This window comes from Lutzomyia longipalpis, chromosome 4 (genome assembly GCF_024334085.1).
Source record: "Lutzomyia longipalpis isolate SR_M1_2022 chromosome 4, ASM2433408v1".
In the NCBI taxonomy this organism is placed as follows: Eukaryota; Metazoa; Arthropoda; class Insecta; order Diptera; family Psychodidae; genus Lutzomyia; species Lutzomyia longipalpis.
This window is the reverse complement of record NC_074710.1, coordinates 10,692,187-10,705,893: the sequence shown is the minus strand read 5'-3', so window position 1 is coordinate 10,705,893 and position 13,707 is coordinate 10,692,187. Positions and strand designations below refer to the sequence as shown.

General features: G+C 36.3%; 3 protein-coding genes across 5 annotated transcripts in view; 2 read left to right on the top strand and 1 right to left on the bottom strand.

Moving 5' to 3' along the window:
* LOC129796054 (DNA repair endonuclease XPF) overlaps positions 1–13,679 on the bottom strand; it is a 42,229-nt gene extending 28,550 nt beyond the window's left edge. For 2 of the 3 annotated variants that reach the window (XR_008751175.1, XM_055837739.1), the window contains exons 1-6: positions 13,574–13,679; positions 7,194–7,395; positions 3,936–4,557; positions 1,995–3,092; positions 1,546–1,920; positions 745–1,249 (exon numbers count right to left, since the gene is read on the bottom strand). Coding sequence is in view for 2 of the 3 variants with exons in the window: in XM_055837739.1 (XP_055693714.1) it covers positions 758–1,249; positions 1,546–1,920; positions 1,995–3,092; positions 3,936–4,557; positions 7,194–7,366 (2,760 nt within the window). In the remaining variant the exon portion in view is untranslated. Of the gene's footprint in view, positions 1–649; positions 1,250–1,545; positions 1,921–1,994; positions 3,093–3,935; positions 4,558–7,193; positions 7,396–13,573 lie in introns of those variants that run through there. The other variant, XM_055837738.1, reaches the window with a different exon arrangement.
* LOC129796209 (mitochondrial uncoupling protein Bmcp-like) overlaps positions 1–13,707 on the top strand; it is a 590,308-nt gene that overhangs the window by 107,803 nt on the left and 468,798 nt on the right. The window lies entirely within an intron of this gene.
* LOC129794505 (sodium channel protein Nach-like) lies at positions 10,240–13,568 on the top strand. Its single transcript, XM_055835255.1, has 3 exons — positions 10,240–11,082; positions 12,584–13,098; positions 13,188–13,568. Exons 1-3 carry the CDS (start codon positions 10,240–10,242, stop codon positions 13,420–13,422), a joined length of 1,593 nt encoding a protein of 530 aa, XP_055691230.1. The 3' UTR covers positions 13,423–13,568.

Genomic DNA, 13,707 nt, shown 5'->3' with positions numbered 1-13,707 from the left:
TAGATTGAGTCGTTTGTCCCAAATGCGTGTGAAGTTTGCAATTAAAAAGAAAGAAATGTAAATATTATTAAACAAAAAAAAATCGGTGCTGTAAAAAGCTCAAAACAACGAGAGAGACCTTAAAATACTCTTAAAATTAGATGTAAAATAATAATTTGTATATTTAGGAATAAAATAAAAAGAAAAGTATTTTTCTAAATAAATCCCAAATGCGTTTTATTGAGGTTCCAAAAAAATAAAACTGCGGCGAGACTTTATTAATTTTTTTCCTCTCTCATAGTATAGTGGAAATATGGAGCAATTGGTCAATTATGTCTGCAATGTCTAAGGTTAAATATTTCTCATTCCTGGTACACACTCGTGCTTTTGCAATATGATTTTTTTAAATGATAAATACCACTGGGGGGAGAGAACGAAGAAGTTAATCTGTGAAGAATAACAATGCGGTGAAACGCACATTAATTGAGCATTGTAAGAGCACTTGGGGGTGATGGGTGTGTTGCAAGAAATGCCCGCAAAGTTCAAAAGGAAACCACAAAATTGTAGCTCGCAGGGGAAATGAATTTTCAACGATGAAATTCCACAAAATTAATTCAAAATTTTTCTCTCAAAATTCTCTCTTTCGAGGTAAGAAGAGAATATTGTGAAATTTTATGCTTAAAATTATTTTATTTTTATAAAAGAAAAAACTTCAAACTCATTTATTTTATCAAAATACTGTAACATTAAAAAAGTAATCCTTACCTCCTTTAGCTCCCTATTGCTTCCTCTTTTGAAATTTGCGATTCTTGAATTTGGCATTGGGGAACTTGGTCGTTGTTGATGTCTCAACTTTAGCCTTATGCGGTACGTGTAAAATATCCCAGAGTAGTTTAGCATTTTCACGATTCCCAAGGGGTTCCTGTAGTTCTTCCTGCGTTGCCTTGAGTAGCTCCTTAAAATCCCGAAAAGACTTCATGAGCTTCATTACATTCTTCTCCGTCACCCCCGGAAGACGTAGGAGGAAATCATGAATTTCAGTGTTAAACTTTTCAAGAACTTCGGCATCGTGTGAATCCGATCCAATGACTGAGCAGAGTTTTTCATTTGGTTCCGGTTTGTTTTGCTTCATTTCATAGAAGAGTTGTGCCGTGGCGTATGGATTTGGTGACCATACAATTCGTAATTTTGGGAAATGAAGCGTGAGAAGTTGTAGCTTCTGCTTTATGTCGGAATTTGAGACTGTATCATTGGAGATCATGTAGCGATCCTACAGGGAAAAAAAAGAAAAAATCTTCGAATCTCCGGGAGGATATTTTTCCTGGGGCTGTATTCTGAAAGAGTGAAAAACTCTCGTGATAAACTCCCGAAGGCTTTTTGCAGGAAAAGTGCGGAAAACTTAACGTAAGCGTGATCATCTAAGAAATATAATGCATCCGTGATAAACTCCCGTAAGATTTTCCTGGTTTTCGCATTTCTTTTAAAGCGCTAAAGCCTTTAGGAGTTTATCACGGGAGTTTTTCATTCTTAGAGAATTCATGCCCTGGAGAAAAATCTTCATTTTACCTGAAGGTAGAACGGTCTATTCTGATCGAATTCAATGAGAAGTATGGGCACAGGGTAATTCCTCACCATTTGTGTGCATTGATTGTACAACCGGCCGGAATTGAGAGAACCAATAAGGTCAGAAATTGATTTTCTCTCCACACAAACTTCAGGCGTTAGAACATAATCCCCAATTGTGAGCGTTATGGGAATTACTTCAATGCCCAATTTGTGTATCAAGCACGGAAGATCCGAACGAAATTCTCGCATATCCGTAACAATCTTCATGACCTGCTTCTGTGTTTCGGCATTGCGTCGTGATGCCTTTTCATCCAGCACCTCTTCCTCCATCTGCCGCTCCTCTAGCTCATTTATTCTCCTGGGAATCACCATCGTCTACAACACCAAGCTCGTAAATTTTATTTTTTCTTTGAATAAATTACGCAAGAAGCAAGAATTAGCTGATTTACCTTTTTCGTCTCAATAAGATGCTCAAATGCCTGCTTCTCGCGCCGTAAATTCGTGAGGTAGCTTTGCTCTTCAATCGTTTCGGCGTGCAAGAGAAAGAACACCTTCATGCGATCCTCCTCATTGCGCCGAAGACGCGCCTCATGCACCTCAAGCTGCCTAATCGCCGTCACATTGCAGTGAAACATTACCACATACTGTGGGTCCAGATCACGCAGCGTTGCCTCCAGTGAAAGTGAATCATTTGTATTGGATTTGAATGTTTGAATGCAAATAATTGGCTTTGCCACACATTTTTCTCGTTCTGTCGGTGGGATTTGTGAGAATACCCCCGTTTCCATTTGCGTACTCACATCGAGATCCTGCTCGGCGGCCCCATCGAGTGTCATGGTCATTATGTAGGAATCCTGATAGGCATCCAATGGATCCTCTTCAATCTCCTCGCCCTGAAGCTCATCCGGATCATTAAGTTGAGCTGTTGACGATGTTCCTTCATCAGCCGAAGGTTTTGCATCAGATCCGTGAATTTTTATCTCAATCCCCTTCGTGACTTCAATTTTTTGATAATTCTTCGACATTTTCACAACTTTCACATCATTCTTAAGCGCCATATTGAGGAGAAGACGCTCAGCTCCCATCATAAGGAATTGACTAAGTTGGTAGCATGTCTTATTGTCTTGACACAGAATGAGAACAACGGCAGATTTATTCTTCCTCTGCTCTGCATTTAGCTTAATATCATTGGGAATCTCCACACGAAGTATATCGGACAGACTCTGCCATTTTGCACCCCATTCTGGGTCAAATTCATCATCAGCATTGAAGACACGCCTCTTGGCTGTCTCAAACATCTGTTCAGCTGCATCCAGGAGAACCCATCCTGAGCAATTCATCGCATATTCCGTTTTTCTGTACCTCTGGACAGTGGCATAGAGGGAAATGCAATCGTGGTAGATTGTTGTAATCATGAGTGATCGTAGAGTTTTGAGTTCCGATATGAGCATTTTTGTTTGCTGACTCAACTGATGCCACACCGTGTCCAGCTGCAGCTGAAGGATCTTGTGGAATTTCTTTGTTACGCAATTTTCCACTGTTACCTCCTATTAAAAATTTTATTTTACTAAAATATTCAACTTTCAATTGATTTAAAACGCGGATTTTTCGTCTTTTTTTTTGGGATAATTTATGTATTTTATTTAAACCGACAGAGCATCAAATCATAATTAATATGTAAGGAAATTCGGACGCAGTCTTCAGTTTTCAGGTGTTATTTATTTATCACATAACAACGTTTCGGCCAACGTTTAGGGCCTTCTTCAGGTTCTGTTGGATATCAATTTGAACAAAATAAATTAAAAACCGGTGAAGAAAAAGTCTAGCAATAGTTTAAACTGAGCACGAAAATATTGAATTAAAATAGGAAAAAATAGACTTACATTAGCAATGGTTTAAACACCTACGTTATAAATAAGAAAAAAGGAAGAAAAACAACACGGAACATGCTACAAGCGTACTACACGTAATCTCAAGGAGGAGCTCTCTGTCTGGTGGCACTATTGGGAATCAATGCGCTATACAGCTGATTGAGTTCATTGCCCTCGCTGCGGTGGTTCACGCACACACCCATACGCTGATGAGAGTTGATGTGGAAGGCCTCCATGTAGTTGAGTTGGCCAAACGTTGGCCGAAACGTTGTTATGTGATAAATAAATAACACCTGAAAACTGAAGACTGCGTCCGAATTTCCTTACATACAACATATCCAGTCGTTAATCTGTATCATCATAATTAATATTAACGACGTCAAAAACTTGATTTGATGCCCTGAGGAAGGACTCATACAGTCCGAAATGTCGTTCACGGTCAAATTCTTCATTATTATTCAACTTTCTTCCTTTAATTTTGAATTCAGGAATCAAAAAGGAATAAGGCCTTTAACTAACCTGCATATCAATGTTGGGATTTATCCTCTTAACTTCTTTCACGAGATAATTCATAATCTCCAGAATATACGTCTGAATTGACGTCATCTTCGGAGTCATCTTAATGTGAAACTCCACAATCACGGGTTCGTACTTCTTCAGTGTAACCTGAATGAGTTGCTGAAAGCGTGGCCAAACAAACAACTCATTCACGTACAAATTATTAATCACCCTCTCAACGTGCCCATAGCCGAAGGTAAAGGACTCCGCGCTATTGCAGAAGGCCTTCACGAAGCCATCTCTATTCCTCTGGCGATACAGTCGCAGTGCAAAGGCTTCCTGGCAGGATTCAATGACCGTATGAGCGCGTAAAACAAATATCCCCGTAATCATCTCAATTGGAATGCGATTTTTCAGTAAATCCACCACAAGGATGCGCGTTGTGATGAAATGAATACCCCCCTCGAGGTACATTTTCTCCCGTTCCTTCGTATTTGTTGCCGTCTCATGGACATGCCGAGAATTGAGTTTGCTCCGATAGAATTTCTCCTCTGTGTCTGAGCAATTCATCACAATGACAAGATTTGCGGGATCACAGAGAGCACGGAGAAGAGCTAAAACTACACGATTGTAGTGGATTCCCCTGAAATTACAAATTGCATCACATTCAATGTCGCACGAAGAAGCCCCTTCCAACACTCTTTGGCGTTCTTCGCGAAGCAATTAGATTGGACAATTTGATTTTATTCTTACAGCCCATAAGGGGTTAAATGTGCCACAAAAATTAAATTTAAATATTTTTAATCTTGATTTTTTCATAGATCCTTTAATTCAAAATTATTCCTGATTTTTTTAATTCAAAATAAACATTTTATTTGTTTATTGTAAATGAATTAAATTAAATCATAATGTCCAGAAAGGAGTTTATACAATTCTGCAATGTAATATGTCATTCTCTTTGTTAAAAAAAAAACTTAGGATAGTTATTTTTCTTGTTAAGAAAAATAAAAGATTAAAACCAGTCAGAAATGGGTGAAATTCACGTCAGACTCGACAGACTTAAGATTCCTTAAGAATGATTAAAGTTTTCTTAAATTTTTAAGATTCCTTGTTGAGATTTCTTAGGAAAAATTTAAGATTCCTGGGTTTTCTTAAGGAAAACTTAAGAGCTCTTAAGTAACTTAAGCGAAATGTATAGGGGAAACTGGGGTAATTCGGTGAATTTTTGGGAGATAATTTTTCCTGAGTTCCATGGAAATATTTGAGATTTCCCATGAGTACAATCTTATAGGAAATTTTCCGGGAAACAACTTTGTCTCAGACGATTTTTCTCTATCGCAATGGGAAAATGCTTTTTCATGCCATTTTCCAAACCCTTCCAAATTTGCCTGTTCCAAAAATCCTGGGGTAAAACGGTTACAGTCAGGTATTGGTTAACGTCGCATGGGATATACTCTTTCCACCCATTAATAATAATGAGTGGAAAGAGTATATCCCATGCGACGTTAATCAATACCTGACTGTAATTGCGTTTTTTGTTCGCTAATCTTAATTTAATGAAATTATTTTAGCAAGGCACTACAATATCTATTGAGAATGAGAGATTTGTGTACCAATTAAAACTTTTTTTAAATAAAAAAATACAAAAAAATTTAAAAAAAACGTTTAATTTATGAAATTGCCTTTTTAATTTTTTAGTTTATAAAAATTGGTAACAGTAAGTGACTAAACATCCCAAATTGTATATAATAGTTGGGGAGAGCGGGGCTAATAAAGTCACTTAAGGGTTTGGAAAAAGCTTAAAATATCATATTTCCTAGCTAGATAGAACAAAATGATCTGAGAAAGAGTTGTAGGGCAAGAAATATCCTAAAGAATCGAGCTATACATTTTGCTTTATCTGTTTGGGAAATATGATATTTTGAGCTTTTTCTAAACCCTTAAGTGACTTTTTTAACCCCGCTCTCCCCTATACTAATTAAGGGAAATTATTTTTTCAAAAAAAAAAGTTATTTTAAAAAAACACCAAATTCACCATTTTGCCTCAAGCGGTACTTTTTACTATCAGTGTTTTACGGAAAAACTCGGAAAATTTTTTCGGATAATTCAGATTAGATTCGTGTTTAGCAATAGTTACTCTGTCTAAAAATGCATTGGATCAAAAAAAAATTGCAGAGAATTTCGCAAAAACTTAATTTGTAGTTGAAAGGTCAGAGTAACTTTGAGGTTCGAAAAATTTGTTTTTCAAATAAAAGCCAAAATATTGGATCAATTATTATGAAACTTTCTAGGTTTAGGCAGGGGTATAAAGTGCAACTACTGACAAAATTAGACAGATTAGCTCCCACTGCTTCTTGAGATATTAATTTTTATTTTTTTCAAATTCACCATTTTACCCCAGTTACTCCTATTTCTATGATTTTTACGAATTTCTAAGCCCGAATGCGATCAGAAAAAATTCATCGTAAAATTCGCATTTAGCCCGATTGAGTCTGACTGAAGAAATCTTACGTTTCACTTATGAAAGCTCAAATTTTTAAAAGTTTTTAGGAGATCTTAAGATTTTTTTAAAGTAATCTTAAGAGATCTTATGAAAACTTAAAATATTCTTAGGAAAACTTAAATCTTAAGTCTGTCTGACTAGTAAATTTCACCCAATATTTCTCATTTTCCACTCTGGATTCACTTGGGAAAATTCGGCAAAGATTTGTTTAGAAATGCAAAGAATGACGTCATTGATTTGTTTTATCTATTTCAATGAATTAATGATTGATTAATTAATTAATTAAAATATTAATTCATGATGATGATTTGTTCATTGGTTTTGATAAGATATATTTTTATGTTTAATGCATTGAAAAAAAATCACAATAGTGACGTCATTCGTTGTATTTTTAAACAAATTTTTGCTAGATCAAACACAGAGGAGAAAATAAGAACTATTTTTTGGCTATTTCTAATTTTTTTTCTTGCCCCCCTAAAAGTTCACGTGTGTCTTGACTTTTTTCACGAATTCTTTTCCTATACAAAGTCGGACAATCTCCTTTAGAAATTTAAGAAATTACTACAATAAAAAAAAATTGAAGTACTTTTTGGATAGAAAGAGCAGCTATTAACCCCTTGGGTGGTTCTCTGTAGCAACATTTAATTGAGCATATACGGTGCGCGGGGCAATAAGCAAAATAGCAATTGAAGAGTGAGAGATGTTTCTCTGCCCTCCTTGAAATAATATTGATCAATTGCATCCCATGCTGATTGTTAATAAATCTGCCCACTCACTTTGCGCAAATCACCAATCCATCAATGTGCTGTAGATCAATTAGCATTTGTCGCTCGTATTCAAGCAACTCGCAATCACTGTCCTCTCCTCCCGCATCTTTCTTCGTGTCCACGAATGAAGCTCCACCGCTTGCACCGCTGGCACCTTCTTCATCTTCAATGAATGTTGACATTGTTCACGAGGAATGAAAGCACCATCGGACTGTGGAGATGGGGGGGGGGGGAACATTCTCAAGCTATTGATTGTCCAATTACTCTAATCAATTATTCAGTATAAATCCCAAAATATCATTGAGCATTTGGCCCATTGGCACCCAAAAGAGAGACCGCGCTAAATACCCCCTAATTACACATCAATGCGTACTTTACGCATATGGACAGATATCAATTGTGACCTCTACAAGAACTTTTGGCACAGCTATATGTTAATAAATGAATTTCAATTAAAAATTAACAACATAATGTTCAAGCTTTGCTACTGTGTGCAAATTACTGGAGCAAAATTTAATATTCTCTCTACAAAATGCATTGATTTACACATCGTCAATTTAATTAATTCCCATGATTTATTCTTCTTTCGCCCATGCTATGTTACACATCATCAGGTAAAGAGTGAAGGCTGACACTTTGAATTTTCTACGGCACATCCAACAAGAATCTAAATGAATCAATTGCTTTTGCATTTACCATGTATTGACAACCTCAATATTGTCCTCATTTCCTCAACTTTTCGCGATAATATCATTTCAATATTTTTGTTTAATATTTGCATGATGAAATGATTTTTCAATCTGCACAGAGAGGTTTTTCTATATCCTGATTGTGAGCTAAAAATGGAAAATCTGGGAAGTTAAGACTTTTCTTTGAAGTTAAAAAATTATTTTCAAGCTAAAAATTAAAATAATATAAATTTCAGAAATATGACGTTAGTTAGAAAATATGACAAACGTTAGAAATGTGAAATATTAAAAAAATATTTCAAACGTTAAGGAATAATCTTCACATATTAGGAAATAAAAATAAAAAAAAAGAAATTTTAGAAGTAAAGAAAGTCAATCATAACGCGTCCAGTTATTAGAGTTGGTATACCACAACGCGGATGGGTCAGTCTATGCGTTGTAATTTAATTTCTGAGTTGAGGCAAAACTGATTTTTTTTTGTAAAAATCAGTAATTTGATGCATAAAAATGGTCATATCTCTGGTTCTATAAGACCTACAGAAATTTCTTGACTAGTTTTGGAAAGGTATTAAAATAGGCTATAAATTTACATAAATTTCAATAATTTTCAAGGTCACATCTAGAACAAAAATGGCGGATATTTGTTTGATCAAAACAGTTTTTTGCACTTTTTGTCATCATGGATTGGTTCTAGAGGTTTTTAATGTTCTAGAAAGTTGTAGAATTTTGCAAAACCTTCAATTTGATACCAAATTGAGCGAAATCGGAGAGACCGTTCAAGAGATATGGCTCTTAGAACTTTTCAAATTCAAGAATTTTTTAAATGGTCATATCTTCTAAACGGCGACATAGATTTTCTTCATTTTCGGACTGGTGAAAGATATTAAGTCAGACTACAACATATCAAAAATTCAAGGAAATCTATGATCGGGATTCGGAGATATTGCCCCTTAAAATTAGGCAATTTTTGTTTTTGATTTTAGCGCCTCTTGCGGATGTTTTTGGAACTTGAAATGTTCTAGACAGTTATAGGGCTTCTCAATACCTTTCATTTGATACCAAGATGGTCAAAATCGGTCAAGCCGTTCTTAAGTTATATCGAAAAAACACTTTTTGCTTTAGGCCGCCATATTTGCTAAACGGCTTGACCGATTTTCAAGTATGAATTATCGATGAAAACGTCTCACTGAGCTCTACAACATACTAAAATTTCAGACCTCTAGCTATAAAGAAAGTGGTTGACGCTATTTCAAAATGGCGGACGGCGGCCATCTTGGATTTAGAAAATGCGAAAAAATGAAATTTTACACCCACATTTCTATAGAAAACTTCAAACCGGAAGTCTCTATCTTTAACCATTCTCGAATTATAAGGCAAAGTTTGGGCGACCGGCCGGCAGGACGGCCGGCAGGACGGGCCGGCAGGCCGGCCGGATCAAAAATTTTCCACCACCATTTTCGTAATGTGGGATGTCTAAAACGTGCTCATACCAAGTTTGAGCCCGATCTGAGGTGGTCGGTTTTTCCGACGATTACAATACTTGGTATGCCACGATTGTGGTATACCAACTAATACATCAAATACATAACGTAAAGAAACGTCAAATGTTCAAATAACTCTCAAATATTATAAAAGAAAATATCAAAGATGGAGAAGAATCATCAAACGTTAGAAAATTATGTCAAATGTAAGAATATACATATGTCAAATGCTAGAAAATATGTCAAGAGTAGAAAAGAAAAGTAAACGTACGTTAAATGTTAGAAATGTGAAATCTTTAAAAAAAAATTTCAAAGGTTAGAGAAAAATTTTTACATATTAGAAAAAAAATGTAAAAATTAGAAAAAAAAGAAACATAAGAAGTTGGGAAATATGTAGGTACGTCAAATGCTGACGTAAAGAAACGTCAAATGTTCAAATAACCTTCAAATATTAGAAAAGTAATCAAAGATGGAGAGAATCATGAAACGTTAGAAAATTATGTCAAATGTTGAAAAAGAATCATCAAACGTAGGAAGGAAAATGTCAAACATTAGAAATAAATGCCAAATTGATTTTTCATACATTTTCAACAGGAAGGAAAACTATTCAAATTTTTGTGAGAAAAAAATGGCATCGAAGGCTTTTTTGTTATTAATTTATTTATTTAATCTACTAAAATACATTTAAGATTTATTTTAATAGCCCCAAATTCGCCCTTTAATTGATTAGAAAAAAAAAGAATTTTCCGAGCATCTCCAAATATCCAACTGCCTCCAATCAATTTTCCCATAATTGCTATGACATGGCTGGCAATTGCTCCTCAATGGGACATTTCCCCAGAAAAAGGGGAGCATAATCAGTTTACTCGGTGAACTTCCAACGAAATGACCGTGAAAAAAATTAAAGTTCTCCCCGTTGAGACGGTCAGCTCCAAAGTGACCCCAATTGAGGAGAAAATTCCCAAAGAAGCCCCACTGGATCCAATTAGATGGTTCCTACGACGCTTTAAGCATTTCTGCGCTGTAACTGCCCTCCATGGGTACGGGCACATTGTGCGGGAGGACACAGCGATGTCGGAGAAAATCTTCTGGGGCTTTTGTACATTAATTTCGAACATTACGGCTTTGGTGCTGCTGTGGTTCTCCTGGAATTGGAGCACCCTCACACCCGTAGTCACGGTGATTGAGAGCACACACTACGCCACGTGGAATATCCCCTTTCCCGCCGTAACCATTTGCAATCTCAATAAAATTAGCGCAAAACGTGCTTTAGAACGTGCAACAGCTATGAAGCGTCCTGAAAATGTCTCCGCTGAGGACTTATCTGAGCTCTTTCGTCAGTTGACCATTTTTATGGGATACACTCACGAGGCTACGGATGATTTTGAAATTCTAGACAAAACACTGGAGATGAATAATCTCACGGTATTTGGCCTTCTTCAGGATCTATCGCCAAGTTGTCCCGAATCACTCGACAGGTGCATGTGGAAGGGAACACAGACACGATGCGATACGCTATTTCAGCCCATAAATAGCACCCTTGGAATATGCTGCTCCTTCAACTACTACGCCATCGAGAAGATGAACTATCCGGAAAAATTGCTTCACAGCATCCCCAAGGAACCACGCAGGGTAACAGCGTGTGGACATCAAACGGGTCTCACTGTGATCGTATCACCAGATCTCGAAGATTACCACACAACAATCCTCGGAAGTTCAGGATTTCGCGTGAGTTGATTTTTTCTCAATCACTTTTGGAGTAGATTAACATTTTTTTTTTTTGAAAGAGATGAAGATCAAGTGGAAGCAATAAATAAAATCACACCACAAGATTGACACGCGAACGAGACACCCAATTAATTCTCCACAAGGATACGCACACCTTGGATTGGAACAGCCACCAATCTGACGTTGAGATCGATTGGATGTGATAAATGGTTTATTGTGATCTTTACATGATCGATTTCTCTGCGCCGCGCGACCCAGTTTATTCTCAATTAATGCGCCCATTCAAATACCACGCGAATACCCGAAAAATTTTCTGTTTCCTGGACGCCCCAATGACAAGTGCTTTTGTCCCCAAACAATAGGACTTGATGGTGTTTAGATCCTCATTGATTTCTTCAGCTTCCCATTAGGCATTTTAAGTTTATTTGATTGATATGAAAATATGCCGCCGCGTATTCAATTTTCCTCATGCACAGGGCCATTCTCTCCAAAAAGGCGTGGGGTGCACAAAAATGTACGCTTTGGGACTCCCGTGGAGCTCACATAGTGATTATCAACATAGAGAGCATGGTTTTCAGCAAAGAGATCAGAGATAATTCAAATGTTATTGAATAAATTCAAAAATACGTTAAATTTTGGAATAAACGGCAAATTCTAAGAAAAGAAATTTTTAGCGTGAAGAAACACGAACGTCAGACGTTAGGAAAGATATGACAAAGTTATGAAATAAATGTCAAAGTCAGAAAATTAATAAGTCAGAAAATAAATGACAAATGTTAGAATTGAAACGTATTAATAGTAAAAATAAACGTCAATTGCGTAAGGAAAGAAATGTCTGCTTGAGAAAACAAGAACGTCAGTCGTTAGGAAAAACAGAATAAATAAATGAGAAAGTCTTGGAATAAATGTCAAAGTCAAAAAGAAATAAACGTTAGAAAAGAAACGACAAGTTAGAATAGAAACGTTTCAAAATAGTAAAAACGAACGTCAGACGAGTAAGGAAAAGATTGTCAAACTTTTGTCAAGTATCAAAAACAGTCAAATGTTAGAAAAAAAACGCATTAGTATAAATGTCAAGATAAGAAAAGAAACGCCAACAGTTAAAAAATTAGCTTGAAACGTCAGAAAAACAAGAAATATTTAAATAATTAACGAAATAAATAAAAATACCCGTTAAACGTTAGAAAAAGAACTTCAAGTGTCAAAAAGAGAAATTCAAGATTTTGAAAAAATGTCACTCGTTAAAATTAAAAAGAAAAAGTGTCGAACAACAAGCGTAATTCATTAGAAAAAAATATTACAAATGACTACGAAAAAGACAAGAAACGTCTAACGTTAGAAGAGGAACGTTGGAATTGTACAAAACAAATTGTCAAAATCTCTCGATTTCTGTCTGAATAAACTTTTAACAACTTCTCAGTGAATGAAGCAGCTAAAGATAAAATTCGACCCAAAAGACTTTTTCTATCAAATAAAATCTCTAAACTCTCATCTCATACAGGTGATGATTCACAATTCCTACGATCTCGTGGATGACAATGCAGAAATGAAAATAATCGCCCCACGTCTGGAAGCTTTCCTCAGTGTCGCCCCGGAAGCCACATACGCCACCAATGATGTCCTCCGCCTTCCGGTTTCAGTACGAAATTGCCTAACCTCGACGGAAGTTAAAATGTCCACCGTTAGAAAGTATTCCTACCTAAACTGTATGGCTGAGTGTCGGAGTGAAATTGCTGAGAAACTCTGTGGATGTGTACCACCGAATTTCCCCAATAATGGCTCAAAACGCTTCTGTGAAATGCACGATTTGGATTGCATTGTCCAGAACAAGAATATCTACAGTGGAGCTGCTCCTGGGTTCAATATTACCCGCCGGGAGCCGGTAAAGGATGAGTGGATGACACAAACAAGATCCGTGTGCCCATGTCTGCCTGACTGTGAGTACGTAACGTATGGAACGGAAGTAACAGCCGGTGTTTTCTCTCGGAATAATTCCTTCAACTCCGTCAGCTTCTTGTAAGAACTTCCTATTTTCCCTTCTTTAGAGGAATTAATTGAATTTAACGAAATTGTCATTTGAAAGCTCATGAATTTTCCTTTCACAGCAAGGATATAAACCTGGATGACAAGACCCTCATTCATGTTTTCTTCCAAGATCTCGTCTCTACACGCTACCGGATGGATATGAATCAAAATTGGCTCAGCTGGTTAGCCACAATCGGTGGGATTCTTGGACTCTTTCTTGGCTTTAGTATTGTGACTGGATTTGAATTTATCTACCTCTTCACATTGCGTGTCTTCTTCGATCGATATGCAGAAAAATATCACGGAAAAGCATAAGAAAATATGAGGAAAAAGCCCCACAATTATCCAGAAAATCCACTAAAGTTAGGTTATGTTTTCATCCCTAAAGGGATTTTTTCTTATTTTCAGTGAAAAAATTAATTTTCGTCTAAGGTATTTTGATGAAATAAATAAATTATGTACTCACATCTTTTCTTTGTAAATTGTAGCACAAATTATGCGTAATTATCACGTATTTTGTCCAAAAAATTGCTTGTTTTTGTGAAATCCCAAATAAAAACAAACCCCGGGAAGGTAAACTTTCCGAATTCCGGAAATCTT